The sequence below is a fragment of the Sus scrofa genome, chromosome 17 (genome assembly GCF_054392235.1).
Source record: "Sus scrofa isolate SSC_HxYL_T2T_F1_AM1 chromosome 17, Sscrofa_HxYL_maternal_Yorkshire_Landrace_v2.0, whole genome shotgun sequence".
NCBI lineage: Eukaryota > Metazoa > Chordata > Mammalia > Artiodactyla > Suidae > Sus > Sus scrofa.
The window spans coordinates 49,535,342-49,550,376 of NC_139399.1; the positions used below are offsets into that span (position 1 = coordinate 49,535,342).

The 15,035-nt window shown below is 48.7% G+C and overlaps 1 protein-coding gene across 5 annotated transcripts in view; it reads left to right on the plus strand.

Annotated features, from left to right (window-relative positions):
- PPP1R16B (protein phosphatase 1 regulatory subunit 16B) overlaps positions 1 to 13,665 on the plus strand; it is a 112,939-nt gene extending 99,274 nt beyond the window's left edge. For 2 of the 5 annotated variants that reach the window (XM_003134439.7, XM_085003892.1), the window contains 2 exons: positions 84 to 252; positions 8,883 to 13,665. In XM_003134439.7, the coding sequence (XP_003134487.3) occupies positions 84 to 252; positions 8,883 to 9,392 (679 nt within the window). In that variant the 3' untranslated portion in view covers positions 9,393 to 13,665. Of the gene's footprint in view, positions 1 to 83; positions 1,103 to 6,237; positions 6,978 to 8,882 lie in introns of those variants that run through there. The other 3 variants (XM_085003891.1, XM_085003893.1, XR_014832325.1) reach the window with 2 other exon arrangements.
- Positions 13,666 to 15,035: the final 1,370 nt, after the last annotated feature.

Genomic DNA, 15,035 nt, shown 5'->3' on the forward strand with positions numbered 1-15,035 from the left:
GGCAGGGCAACCCCGGGTGCCCCCTGAGGCTCCCGCCTGTGGCGCCTGGATGCAGCCTCTCAGCACCTGCCCTCTCCCCTCAGGAAGGTGGTGCGTCGAGCCAGCCTGTCCGACAGGACCAACCTGTACAGGAAGGAGTATGAGGGGGAGGCCATACTATGGCAGCAGCGGAGCGCAGCCGAGGACCAGCGGACGTCCACCTACAACGGGGACCTCCGGGAGACGCGGACAGACCAAGAGAATAAGGACCCGGTGAGTGCCCGCCTCCGGCCCGGCCCCGGGGTTCACTGCCACGGGAGGGGGCCAGGGCTGAGCCTGGCGTTGCTGCTCCAGGTCAGCGCCTTCAGGGGGTGGTTGGCTGGCCGGTGCCCTGAAACAGCTGGCTCCCGTCTGATGGGGTGGCTGCTGTGGTTAATGAGACACGTGAAGGGGGTGTTGGAGTCCCAGCTGGGAGATTTGCACACAGTAGGGACACACAGGTACCAGGGAGCACGTGATCGGCACCTGCCTGCTTAGGCTCCAGCAGAACTAGTTCTGAGCTTCCCAGAAGGGAGATTTCGTCGGGCAGCCACCTTGGGAGAAAAGAGCCCGAACACTTCAGGAGGGGAAATAAAGCAAGACGCTGAGAATTGTTTACCAGAACACATCTGGTTGGAAGAAAATGTCTGGAAAAACGGAGTGAGGTGCTGACAGGACGTCTAAGAAGCTGGCTCCAGGAGTAGCCAATGGCCTGGGCATTAAACTGCTTTCCTAAGAGGATGCTGGCTTGACACAACAGAAACGTACAGTCTGCCAGTTCTGGGGGCCAGAAGTCTAAAAATCAAGGTGTCGACAGGGTTGGTTCTTTCTGGGGGCTCTGAGGGGAATCTGCTCTGTGCTGCTCTCCTAGCTTCTGGTGGCTCAGGAGGTCCTTGGCTTTTTGCTGGCATGCCTCCACCTCTGCCTCTGTCTTCATGTGGTCTTCTTTGGGTGTGTGTCTATGTCTCTGTTTTCTCTTAGAAAGACACCAGTTAGGGAGCTTCTTTGTGGCACAGCAGGTTAAGGATCCAGCCTTGTCACCATAGTGGCTCAGGTCGCTGCTGGGACACAGGTTCACTCCCTGGCCTGGGAGCTGCCACATGCTGTGGGTATGGCCAAAAGAAAAAAAGAAAGAAAGAAAGACACCAATCATTTGGATTAGGGCCCATCCTTAGCCGTATGACCTCATCTTAATTTAACTGATTACATCTGCAAAGACCCTACTTCCAAATACGGTCACACTCAGAGATGTGGGGTGGACATAGGTTTGAAGTGGGGGAGGGGTCACTATTCGACTCAGTACCGATGCATTCAGGCACTGAGGTCCATGCATGGCTTCATTCTCACTGAGGAGAGCAAGTGAGTTTGGCGCCAGAGCAGAATTGCTGGGGACAAAATGAAGAGGCTGGGAGTTGTGGCTCAGGGGAAATGAATCCAACTAGGATCCACAAGGATGTGGGTTCCAACCCTGACCTCGCTCAGTCAGTTGGGGATCTGGCATCATTGCTGTGACTGTGGTGTAGGCCGGTAGCTATAGCTCCAATTCAACCCCTAGCCTGAGAACTTCCATATGAGGCCCTAAAAAGAAAAAAAAAAAACAACCCAGAACAAAGAGGCTGACCATACCAGCAATTGTCTGCCATTTTGGTTCTTCCATTGCATGATGAGCAGCTGAAAACATGTCTTGCAAGTATTGCTTGGGAGGGAAGCAAAATGACTAGCTGCCCAGCATGCCCACCTGTCTCAGTGGGACCCTGCTTCCCCATGTGAACAGGGAGGTCACATGAGGGCTTGTCCATTGAAGAGAATCCCCAGCAAAGCACTGGGATGGAGACGTACACATGGAGCTTTTGTTCTGTGGGACTGGGAGAGAAAAGGGTTATAGATTGAAATCAAATCACATTTCAGATGCCTCCCAATTATGCAGTAATTTTTCTTCCATGTTATTGAGGTGTAACTTGTATACAGTAAAGTATACAAATCTATTTTTTTTTCCCACTGTACAGCAAGGGGGTCAGGTTATCCTTACATGTATACATTACAATTACAGTTTTTCCCCCACCCTTTCTTCTGTTGCAACATGAGTATCTAGACATAGTTCTCAATGCTATTCAGCAGGATCTCCTTGTAAATCTATTCTAGGTTGTGTCTGATAAGCCCAAGCTCCTGATCCCTCCCACTCCCTCCCCCTCCCATCAGGCAACCACAAGTCTCTTCTCCAAGTCCATGATTTTCTTTTCTGAGGAGATGTTCATTTGTGCTGGATATTAGATTCCAGTTATAAGTGATATCATATGGTATTTGTCTTTGTCTTTCTGGCTCATTTCACTCAGGATGAGATTCTCTAGTTCCATCCATGTTGCTACAAATGGCATTATGTCATTCTTTTTTATGGCTGAGTAGTATTCCATTGTGTATATATACCACATCTTCCGAATCCAATCATCTGTTGATGGACATTTGGATTGTTTCCATGTCCTGGCTATTGTGAATAGTGCTGCAATGAACATGCGGGTGCATGTGTCTCTTTTAAGTAGAGTTTTGTGCGGATAGATGCCCAAGAGTGGGATTGCAGGGTCATATGGAAATTCTATGTATAGATTTCTAAGGTATCTCCAAACTGTTCTCCATAGTGGCTGTACCAGTTTACATTCCCACCAGCAGTGCAGGAGGGTTCCCTTTTCTCCACAGCCCCTCCAGCACTTGTTATTTGTGGATTTATTAATGATGGCCATTGTGACTGGTGTGAGGTGGTATCTCATGGTAGTTTTGATTTGCATTTATCTTATAATCAGTGATGTTGAGCATTTTTTCATGTGTTTGTTGGCCATCTGTATATCTTCTTTGGAGAAATGTCTATTCAGGTCTTTTGCCCATTTTTCCATTGATTGATTGGTTTTTTTGCCAAATCTATTTTTTAGTTGAAGTGTAGCTCATTTACAATGTTGTGTTAGTTTCAGTAGCATGGCAGAGTGATCCAGTTATACATATATATATATATATATATGGATTTTTAAAATATTCTTTTTCCTTATAGGTTATTATAAAATATTGAGTATAATGGAGTTCCTGTTATGGCTCAGTGGTAATGAACCCAACTAGTATCCTTAAGGATGTGGGTTCGATCCCTGGTCTTGCTCAGTGGGTTAAGGATCCACCATTGCTGTGAGCTGTGGTGTAGGTCACAGAAATGGCTGGGATCTGGCATTGCTGTGACTGTGGCGTAGGTCAGCAGTTGCAGCTCTGATTCAACCCCTAGCCTGAAAATGTCCATGTGGGGCAGGTGCAGCCCTAAAAAAAAAGAAGATGTGGTACATATGCACGATGGAATACTACTCAGCCATAAAAAAGAACGAAATAATGTCATGTGCAGCAACATGGATGCAATTTCTAATTGCATGCTAAGAGAGATAAACCAGAAAGACAAATACCATATGATATCACTTATATGTGGAATCTAAAATATGGCACAAATGAACTTATCTACAAAACAGAAACAGACTCACAGACATGGAGAACAGACTTGCGGTTGCCAAGAGGGATGGATGGGGAGTTTGAGGTTAGTAGATGCAAATTATTACAGTTAGAATGGATGGACAATGAGGTCTTACTGTATAGCACAGGGAACTGTGTCCAGTCTCTTGGTTTTTTTTTTTTTTTTTTTTTTTTTTGTCTTTTTGCTATTTCTTGGGCCGCTCCCGCGGCATATGGAGTTTCCCAGGCTAGGGGTTGAATCAGAGCTGTAGCCGCCGGCCTCTGCCAGAGCCACAGCAACACGGGATCCGAGCCTCGTCTGCGACCTACACCACAGCTCACGGCAACGCCGGATCGTTAACCCACTGAGCAAGGGCAGGGATCGAACCCGCAACCTCATGGTTCCTAGTCGGATTCGTTAACCACTGCGCCACGACGGGAACTCCTCCAGTCTCTTGGGATAGAAATGATGGGGGATGATTTGAGGGAAAGAATGTATATGTATGTTTGATTGGGTCACTTAGCTGGACGGCAGAAATCGACACTCTAAATCAACTATACTTTAAAAAATATCAAAAAAAAAAAAACCCACCAAAAACAACGAAAGCAAATGCAGACCCTCAGATGAATGTACAGAGCATTTCTGTCACCCCAGGAAGCGCCTGTGTTCCCTTTTCCAGGAAGTCCTCCTACCCCAAAGGGAGCCACTGTTTAACTTGGAGCTCTAAAGATTAGTTTTGCACCTGCATCTGCATATGAGTGCATTCAGGCAGGCTGTGGTCCTTTTCACGGCTTCTTTGTATCTGTGAGATTCGTCCACATGGGGGCACTCAGCAACAGTTCCTTCTTTTTCATTGCTCTGTAAAACTCTATTAATTAAATAGAGTACAGTCTATGTGTCCATTTTCCCACTGGTGGATATTTAGATTGTTTCCAATTTGCAGCTATTTGGAATAAAGCTGCTCAGAACCTCCTTGTATGTGTCTTTTGGTGGACACAAGCACTGTTTTCTGTAGGGAATACTCAAAAATGGGGAGGAGTCATGGGGTAGACCATACGTACCGTTCCTAGATCCTGCTAAGCAGTTTTCCAAAGTGGTGGTACCTGTCGGGTCTCCCATCAGCAGTGGAACACACCTTTCTTGCCAACCCTTGGTACAGTCAGTTCTCTTCGTTTGTTTGTTTTGTTTTTAGGGCCACACCCACAGCATATGGAAGTTCCCAGGCTAGGGGTCTAATTGGAGCTGTAGCTGCTGGCCTACACCACAGCCATAGCAGTGCCATATCCAAGCCACATCTGTGACCTACACCATAGCTCTCGGCAACACTGGATCCTTAACCCACTGAGCAAGGCCAGGGATTGAACCTGCAACGAATATTAGTTGGATTCGTTTTCACTGAGCCACGTTGGGAACCCCCAGTCAGTTCTTTTCATGTGAGCCATCCTGTTGGGGGTTGCTATTAGCTCACAGTTTTAATTTTTTCCCTGATGGTGGATGATGTTGAACCTTTTCATGTGCTTATTGGCCAACTGGTTATCTCTTTGTGCTTTATCTGTTCTTTAGCCCCCTTTTCTTGTTGGATTGCTTTTCTTTTCCTTATCGATTCATAGGAGAGACTGAGATTCTTATAGAAATTCTCAGGGAAGCAGCCCTTCCTCCTCCACGTCTGCTTTGTCCCTGTGTTTGTTCCCATCTCACAGATGCCAGGACTCCCAGAAGTGCTTATTGATGTAGAGTCTCATAAAGCCTTAACCCTGCAAGGAATAGGGTGGGAAAATGGCTGCAGGAGACCAGCCCGAGTTAGGCCTGGGTCTGTTGTTAATTTCTAAGAATTCCTCATCAAGGCTGCAGTTTGTAAGGGGTTGGGGGAAGGCAGCCTGGTGGGCCGCTTGGCCTCAGGGGCTGGAGAAGAGAGGCTACAGACATGGCATAGCTAGAAGCAGGCTGTCCTCCTCCTCCCGGCCCCAGAATCCTGTCCCAGGAAAATTCTCAGGGACCAAGCCCCTGTCCCAGCCCAGAGGAAACAAGGAGATCACAGGACGCAGCTACAAAGCTCAAAGCCCCTTCCTTTCCCATTCATACCCCTTTCAAGGCTTTAGGTGCTGGCAAGGCTGTGATAGTCTCTAAGATAGGGAAGGTCCAAGTGTGGTGTCAGCATCACCTGGGAACTTGTTAGAAATGCAGGTTCTCAGGCTCCACCCCAAATGTACTGAATCATAAACCCTGGGGCTGGGGCCCAGGACTCTGTTTTAACCAGCCCTCCAGAGGATTCTGATGCATGTAAGCATTTGAGAACCACTTATCTAAGGGATGAGGGAGGATTTGCTCAGCCTGACTCCCAAGTCAGGTTTCCACTAAGGTCTGTGCTGTTAGCCCCCAGGGCTGGCTTCGGTATGTAATTTTGGCAGACGTGGCTCCCTGGGAGCAGGCACAGCACTGATAAGACAGCCTTGTCTTTTCACCCAGTGGATCACTATCTTAACTGTGCAAGAAATCACTTGGGGAGATGTTTTGCTTTTGTTTTTTTTTAAAAAAAAACCCTGATGTCAGAATTCCCGTCATGGCTCAGCGGAAATGAATCTGACTAGTACCCATGAGATGCAGATTCGATCCCTGGCCTCGCGCAGCGGGTTAAGGATCCAGCGTTGCCATGAGCTGTGGTGTAGGTCACAGGCGTGGCTCGGATCTGGCACTGCTGTGGCTGTGGTGTATGCTGGCGGCTACAGCTCTGATTTGACCCCTAGCCTGGGAACCTCCATATGCCGTGGGTGTGGCCCTAAAAAGACAAAAAAAAAAAAAAAAAAAAAAAGCAACCTGACGTCCATGCTGCAATCCCAACTGATTAAATCATAATCTCTAGACTTGCAACTCAGGCATTGTATTTATATTTTTTTTAATTAATAGACTTTTTTGGAATAGATTTAGGTTTACAGAAAAATAAATGGGACATATGGACTGTTCTAATACATTCCCATTATCATGCACCCCCCCAACATAAACATCCTGCTTTAATGCAGAAGACATGTTATCACTGATGAGCCAGTATTAATACATTGTATTAACTAAAGTTCATAGTTTCTGTTAGGGTTCACTTTTCTGGATGTACATTCTATGGATTTCAACAAACATATAATGTCATGTGTCCATCATTAAAGTGTCAAACAGGATATTTTCACTGCCCTAAAACTCCCTGGTATTCCCTAATCATCCCTTCCCAACCCCTGGTGATCACTGATCTTTTCGCTGTCTCCATAGCTTTGCCTTTTCCAAAATAGTATTGAGTTGGAATCATACACAATGTCGCTCTTCAGATCGGCACTGAGTATGTGTTTTGAATCTCCCAGATGATTCCAATATGCGCTCAAGGCTGAGAACCAGTGTCTTCGATCCCTGCTGCCCAAATTCTTGGCAGGAACTTGTTAGAAATGCTGGAATTCAGGTCCCAACCCAGACCTAATAAATCAGAACATACATTTTAACAAAAGCCTCATATGCTTGTGAAAATTTGAGAAGCACTGATTTAGAACTTAAGAGTATGACGTCAGTTTGTCTGCAGAGTTCAAAGGAAGCCATTGAAGAGAAGGAAGACACACACACATAAATGGAACATTATGGAACGCATCCCTCCCCTTACCACATTTTAACCCAATTATATCTTTCTTGGAGACCTTTCCAAGAAATGGAGGTTCTTGGAATGGCAAGTTGGCACAGAGAGAATGCCTTCATTTTTTTCAACCGGCTGCAGGACAGCCTAATACAGGTACTTAACATAATGTCCCACCGGCCTGATGATGGTTTTCAGGCTCCCCTGAGGGAGTCTGTCTGTGATACAAAGTCCTAGAAATGGGCTTTCTGGTGCAAAGTATACATTTTTCTTAAATTTTTTTTAGTGTATGATGTGACATTGTCCTCCAAAGAAGTTGTGGCAGTTAACAGTCCTATTTATTTCCCACGCCCTTGATTGCACGGAATAACAAACTTTAAAAGTATTTGTCAATATTTACACTTTTGTGTCATTAACTGTTAGTGAGATAGAATGTCTTTCCAACATTCATACACTATATACATGTACATTTTGCTGTGGTCTGCATACTAGTGTCCTTTGTCTATGTTTTCTGTCAGGTAGCGGATATTTTTTAAATGGACCCTTTTTTGGGTTCATGTGTGTGTGTGCATGCACGTGTGTGCGCGTGCATGTGCCACGCACGTCACAGCATGCAGAATTTCCTGGGTCAGGGATCAAACCTGCACCACCGCAGTGACAAGCCAGATCCTTAACCTGCTGAGCCACCAGGGAACTCCCTAAATGGACTTAAAATTTAAAAAAAAAATTTTAAGGCTACATCTGTGGCATAGGGAAGTTCCCAGGCTAGGGGTCAGAGCTGCAGCTTCAGGCTTATGCCACAGCCGCAGCCACGCCAGATCTGAGCAGCATCTATGACCCATGCTGCAGCTTGTGACAATGCCAGATCCTTAACCCCAGGGATTAAAACTGCATCCTCACTGAGACTAGGTTGGGTTCTTAACCTGCTGAACCACACTGAGAACTCCCTAAATGGACTTTTAAGAGCTCTTTATAATTTGGAACTTAAGCCCATTTTCTGCCATACAGGTTATAAATATATTCCAGTTTTTCATGTGTCCTTTGACTCTGTTTATGATGATTTTTGCTCCTGTCAAATGTGTCTACCTTTTAGTTATGGTCTCTAGGCAGCTGCTACTTTTAATGCTCTCGTTACTCGGGATTGCTGAGTGTAAAAGATCTCTGGGTAGGAATCCCCCCATCTGGAGTGGAGATATGCTGGGGCTACAGAGGAAGGATTACAAGATATCAAAAACCCAACTAAAATTAACTTACACGTGAAAGGAAGGCATTGGCTCATGTGTCTGCAAAGTCTGAAACCAGCTGAATCCATGTGCTCAGAATGTGTCGTCAGGATGCAGTCTCTCTGTCTCTGTCCCTGTCTTTAACGTCAGCTTCCCAGCCAAGCAGACCCTTTGACGTGGTGTCTCGCCTGCACATCATTTTTACCACTGCCGTTCCTGCAGAGACAGAGCTGCTCTTTCCCAGTTGTTCCAGCGCAGGTCCCAGGGATGAGTTTCACTGAACCAGTTTCAGTCAAGAACGCATCCCCAAACCAATTCCTGCAGTGAGTTTGTTGACCGGCCAGCCTGGAGTCATGGTCTATCGCCCGGAGCAAAGATGGGAATTGGTCAGCTCTGTAAAAACCCACGTACTAGTCAGGTCCCCAAAAGAAAAGAGAGGTCTTGGTCCCCAGGCAGGGAAAACAGATAAGGACAGGTCCAATCATGCCCGCAGCAGAGGTGCAAGTGGGGCGTGGGTTCAGATCCTCCAGCCAGCTGGTGACGTTGTCCTTCCCACCTTCAGAACCCCAGACTGGAGAAGCCCGTGCTACTCTCCGAGTTTCCTACCAAGATCCCACGAAGTGAAATGGACGTGCCTGTGGAGAACGGCCTCCGGGCTCCGGTCAGCACCTACCAGTATGCGCTGTCCAACGGAGACGTCTGGAAAGTGCATGAGGTGCCCGACTACAACATGGCCTACGGCAGCCCTGGCGTGGCCGATGCCACCCCGCCCTGGAGCGGCTACAAAGAACAGAGCCCCCAGACGCTGCTGGAGCTGAAGCGGCAGCGGGCTGCAGCCAAGCTGCTCAGCCACCCCTTCCTGAGCACCCACCTGGGCAGCAGCATGTCCAGGACGGGCGAGAGCAGCAGCGAAGGCAAGGCCCCCTTGATCGGAGGCAGAACTTCACCGTACAGCAGCAACGGGACCTCGGTGTATTACACGGTCACCAGTGGAGACCCTCCGCTCTTGAAGTTCAAGGCCCCCATGGAGGAGATGGAGGAGAAGGTCCACGGCTGCTGCCGCATCTCCTAGTCTCCATGGGATGGAGGCGAGAGATGCTTCGAGGGAGGGTCCCTGGAATCCAGGCCAGCCCAGCAGTCCTGGCTGGGGAGGCATCAGAGGTGGCTTCAGGGAGGTGGGCTCTGCTTTCCAGAGGAACACTGACCCCACCTCTCAGCCAGTTGCCCATAGCATCACCACTTCCCACAGTTCCGCTTCCTGCTGCATTGTCTGCCATCAAAACCAAGGCCCAAAGTGGCTTCTGGACTCATCCTGCTGTCAGATTTTGGGAGGGCGGGCTGGGGTTCCAGTTCTATTGTTGGTAAAGGCTTCTCTGGACTCGTACTCACATATCACATACCAACACACACACACACACACACACACACACACACACACACACACACACACACACTCAACATGTGTAGGGATGACATGGCTGGGCTTATGGGAAGCAAGCGAGACTGAGAATTTGTGGGCTCTTCCCAAGAGGGTCGGGGTTAAGACTCAGAGTTTCATCACCACTGCCCACATGGCTTCAGTGGGGGAGGGGCCTGCTAAGCTGAGACCCCGGGTCCTGTCCTGAGTCCTACCAGGGCTTGGTGTCCTCACCCACATCTGGTTCAGAGGGAGCTATGCACCCACACAGGGTGGGTGAGATGGGCAGAGGCCTGCTCCCCACAGCCTTGCCTGCACCGAGAGCCAGTGTGTGACCACCCAGGGGCCAAGGTGGGAAACCAGGTGATTCCATTTCTGGAATAACCCAGATCACATTTTGCTCTTGGATGGAAGCATCAGCAAGTGGAGGGGAGGGGGAACAAAGTCAGTGTTTTCCGAAAGTGCATCTGCTCAAAGAATTCTTTTAGGCTGTCAAACTGCAGGTGGGAGGGCACCGAATTCACTTTCTTTCATGGACAGCGTCACGATCACTAGGTTTTACTGAGTGGTGCTGGAAAAATGAAGCTAAGTGAGGAGCTTCAGTCGGGAGGGCTTTTCCAGGAAGAGAGGTGAGTTTGTGCTGTCAGTTTCTGCCAATGTCTCTAGTGCCCTTTGATAGAGCCCAGTCCCCTGGCCAATCTTGGTGAATATTCAACTGGTTTCAGTCCAGCCCATCTCAGGCAACTGTTCTCAGACTGAGCCATCAGAGTGAGCAGTGGTAGGGGGCTGCTGGATCCGCCACCTCTCCCAGGGTGAATGCATAGGACTCCTGGCCGAGCTTTGCTTTTTCTGGAAGGCTCAGGGAGACAGGTTTGCCAGGTGGCCCTTGTGAGTTCCTGTCTGACCCAGGGGGCCCTGCACCCGCCAGAGTGGTGACACTCCAAAGCTGCAAACCTAAGGCGCCCAAGACCAACCGGCTGTACCGCATTCAGGAGAGCAGTGGTCTGGCTGGAGTGGGGTCTTGCCCCAGCTACAGTTCCATAGCTCCAGCCTTTCTGAAGCCAGAGAGGAGGACCTGTGGGTCCGGCTGCCTGCCACTCTCCACTGCATTCACTCACGAGCCCCTCTGAAATTGTTGCCCAAGAGTTGGCCGCTGTCCATGGGCTCAGCCAAAACCTACCAGTGTAACTAACTAGCGGCAGGTTTGTTTCCTGCTCTGTGCGCCTTCTACTTGTCCTAAAACTACCTCTTTAGAGCTCTGAAGGGGTGCCTGAGGTCCAGATTTTTTAATGTGGGGGGCAGATCTGGGTTCCCTTTAACCCTTTTCTTTCTGAGCCTATGAGAAATTCTCCCTAAGGGACATCAGGGCCAGAAGCTAGGGCTGGAGGAGCCCCCTTGTGCCACAATCCCAGAAATGGGGTCTGCTGTTTGTCCCAGTCCCCCATGGTGCCCCCATGGCTCCTGTAGCCCAGAGGACAGAGAAGATCCCACAGGACACAGAGGAGCCCAGTTAGATCCCAGGGGCCCTGGCTGATGCTTTACCAAGAGCAAGACGGCTGGGCTGGAGAGCAGGGGCCTCCCTCAGGGGAGTCACTGCGCACCTGGTGGCTCCTGGATGCAAGGAGAGTCACAGCACCGGGCTACTCCCACCCCCAGCTCCAGGACAGATCCAATCTAGGGTGGAAAGGCAAGTCGGGCAGCTGCAGACAGGTGTGCATGACACCTGCCACATCCTGGGGTCTGGGGCCAGCTCTCCATCATCTCATCCTATGGCTGGAACAGGGCAGGGATGATCCTAAATACACATACCTTTAGGCTTTAGAATAGTGTTCAGATCAGACACTGAGTGACTCGAGCTGTGGGCTGGCAGGCGCCGAGGGAAGCCACACACTCTTAGGAGAGAGCTGTGCAGGTTTTCAGACCTGTTTGCTCAGGGGCCAGAGATTGAAGGCATTTATAGCCCCCTCTGGGCCCTTCTGGCTATTCCCTCCTTCCTCCCTCACTTCCTGCTTCCTGGGTCATTCCTCTCCCACCCAGGCTGTGAATCCCAGCTGATTCCCTGACAAGAGCCAACTGTGGATGCTTGGACATGAGCTCATGTTTTCAGTCAGGGACAAACCATTCCCTTCAAGGACCTGGGAAACGTTCCCTGTGGATCTCCTTGGGGTCGAGGGACAAGCCGGGTCCAAGGCCATTCATTTATTCACTCGTGTGGTTTATTGAGTAGCCGTGATGCACTAGGCACTATGCTCAGTCCTGGAGATAAAGGAGGAAGGAGACTGCTCTTTACAGTTCTCATCCCTTGAGGACCACAGGTATCAGCAGCCCTGTTCGATTCACCTGAGACAGAAAGACCGAATCCTGGTCCAGCAACCTTTTGCTTTTCTGCTCCCAGAATCCCTAGAGTATGAATCTCTTTAGCTGGGAATTTGCTGACATGGACACCCCTTGGATAACATTTGCCATTATATTGAGATGCTGGATCTTGGCTTCCGGGCAGAAACCATCCCAAGTCCATTCAGCGATAGCTGCCCTCAGGCCAGCATCTTTTGGGCACTGTGTCATAGCAATTTGAAGTCAGTGTCTAGAAGAAAAAGCAGTCTGGAATTTGCTGCCAAATGCACCTCAGGTTCTTAAGCTCATTGTCTCTTGCTCATTTTTGCTCATTTATTCCCAAGTCCTCCTGCCCCACCAATGGAAAATGGGAGGAAAAAGAGCTTCTCCTTTAACGCTGAAGCCTTTCCTCAAGAGTTTGCCTCTGTTCGTGGCCAGTGCGGATCAAGGAGCTGGGAGAAAGCTGGCAAGGTTGACCAGATGCCCAGCTCCTACTTAGCCCCGGGTCTGGTGGCAGCTGCTGGCAGATTAAAGGAGGCTACTTCTCAAGCAGTTGCCACATGGCTCCCTGGAGCTCTGGCCCTTGCTCCCACCCTTTGCCGCAAACAATTGAAAATTGGTGGCTATCACAGAGAGTGAGTTTCTTCTGGCCAGTAGCTCAGGGAAGCTGAATGAACCCTAGGCCCAGGTCTTCTGAAGACTTCAGGATGTAATTCTCCATCAAGTATGTAGCGCTGATGCAACTGCTCTGTACTGTTTGATCAATTTCAATAGGCTTAGAAAAGTTAGCAGGGGTGTGTTCCCTGTCCCACTCACCAGTTTGCTGGCCTTGTAATAACGTGAGACCCTTTTGGTTATCGGTGTCAGATACCTTTTGATCTTAGGTTCTCTCTCCCTCTTGCTTTCCCAGGGCAGAACACTGGGACATTTTCTAGAAGGGCGCTCCTTATAGGAAGCCCAGAGGGACTCTACTTAACTCTATTGCTATTGTGGCTTGGGGACTGTCTCCCCCCTCCCCCCGCCCCTGCCACATGGCACCTAAGAGCAAAAGGTCATGTGGTCAGTGGGTGACTCCACAGAAGTGACCGCCTTTGCTAGAAGCTCTCCCCAACAGAGTTTCTTGTTGACCAGCTGGCCAGAGGGCCTGCTTCCCATGGGCATTGCAAGTGCGGGGCCTGGCTCTGCACACCCAGGAGAAGTCCGCAGACCCCAGCCCTCCGCAATAATTCACCAGACCAGAAGCCACTGATGTACAGAGAACACTTAAGAAAAATGTATTTTATGTGAAAAAAAAAAAAGGTTAAAACTCTGTATACTGTATCAGCAGCTTTGTGTAAAAATGGCAATCAAGAGAGTCTAATATATTTAAAACTTTTTTTAAAAAAAAAACCTCGCGGATCTTTGATATTGTATTGAAATAACTTCTGGGTAGCTCCTCGCCATGTGGCAGTGGTGGGCCTTGGGTTTTTGAGACCGTGGCTCAACCACATGCCAAAGGGGCGTGCCCCTGGAGTTGCTTCCAGCTGCCAAGGCCTGTGACAGAATTCGCTGTTAAGAGTTTTTAATTAAGATTATTAAATTCCTTTTAATAACACCTGCTTAGTGTGGCTGTGGTCATTGCTGTGAGCTCACTTGAACTATAAGGATTTGCATTCACAAACAGGTGATGTCTGGGATAGAGGGCAGGGCAGGCTCCGGGTGCCAGGCCCCAACACAGAGGGCTCATTAGGTTGCCCACCCGCGCCAGTCCGAGAGAGCTCTGAGGTCCCAGCATGGAGTAGGTATCTTTCTAGACTTCAAGACTATGAAACCTGATGAATTCAAAAAAAGAAGGGTAGTTGAAAATGACCTTCGCTCTGTCAAATGTTTCTTTGGAAATTAACACGGAGCCCTATAATAGCTCCTGTAACATGTATTTCCCACATTTTCAAATGTTTGTCTGATGATATATTTATATGCAACAGGGCTGCCCCTCTCTGCTGTTCTCTTCCTGGAGTTCACTGGCCTGTCCTGGCCTCTTCTCCTGAGTCGTTCTCCTCACATAGTTTACGGTGGGAAGTAAAATACTACATATCACTTCAGGTTATTACAACAATGCAGCAGGTGAGGCAGTGGTTATTCTCACTCTGACCTCAGGTAATGGAGACACTGACATGCTCTGTGGTTGCACAGCCTCAGGCAGGGGGCCTTGTCTTCATCACATACAGAAGTTCGTTGGTGTCTCAGAAGAGGATAAAAAAAAGGTACTCTCTTGGACCTTTTTGCACGCTGGCTGCCAGAGCAGGGACACAGAGAAGGCCCTTCACTTGAGCTTGAAAAACTTCATAAACAGGCCGGGGATGGGGAGAGAGGGGAAGGACAGAGGTATCTTCGCAGCAGTGGACACTCATCCGTTTAAAAAGTATATTGGTTTCTAAATGATAATGGTAACTCTCATAAGTATGAAGCACATTACTGTTGTAAACATGTCATCTCTTTTATAACAAAAAAATGGGGCCTGAACATTAGCTTTTGGATTTAGCACCATGGAGCTCATGATGACCTTGACAAGAGGTTTTTGGTTGAACAGTGGAGCTATGAGCCTCATTGGACAGGGTTTAAGAGGGAATGGGAGGAAGACTGAAGAGGGCAACTTGTTTGGGACTTTATGCTATAAAAGTAAGAGAAAAATGGTGAGGCAGCTCGTAGCTGGATGTACGGTCTTCAAGAGAGGGTTTTTTAAGGATGAAAAATATTTCAGCAGGTTTGTCTGCTGATAGGGATGAACCAGTAAAGAAGGGAAATTGATGATCCAGGAAAGACAAGAGAACTAGTGGAGACATACAGGCTGGTAGTAGAGGGATTGGCAGCTAGGGCCAAAGGGGAGGAACTGGTGTTGGGGAGGCTCAGGGACTGTTCATCCCCAGTGACAGAAGTCCCAGTATGTGGGCAGAGATGCAAACAGGTAGGAAGATGTAGTGGGAA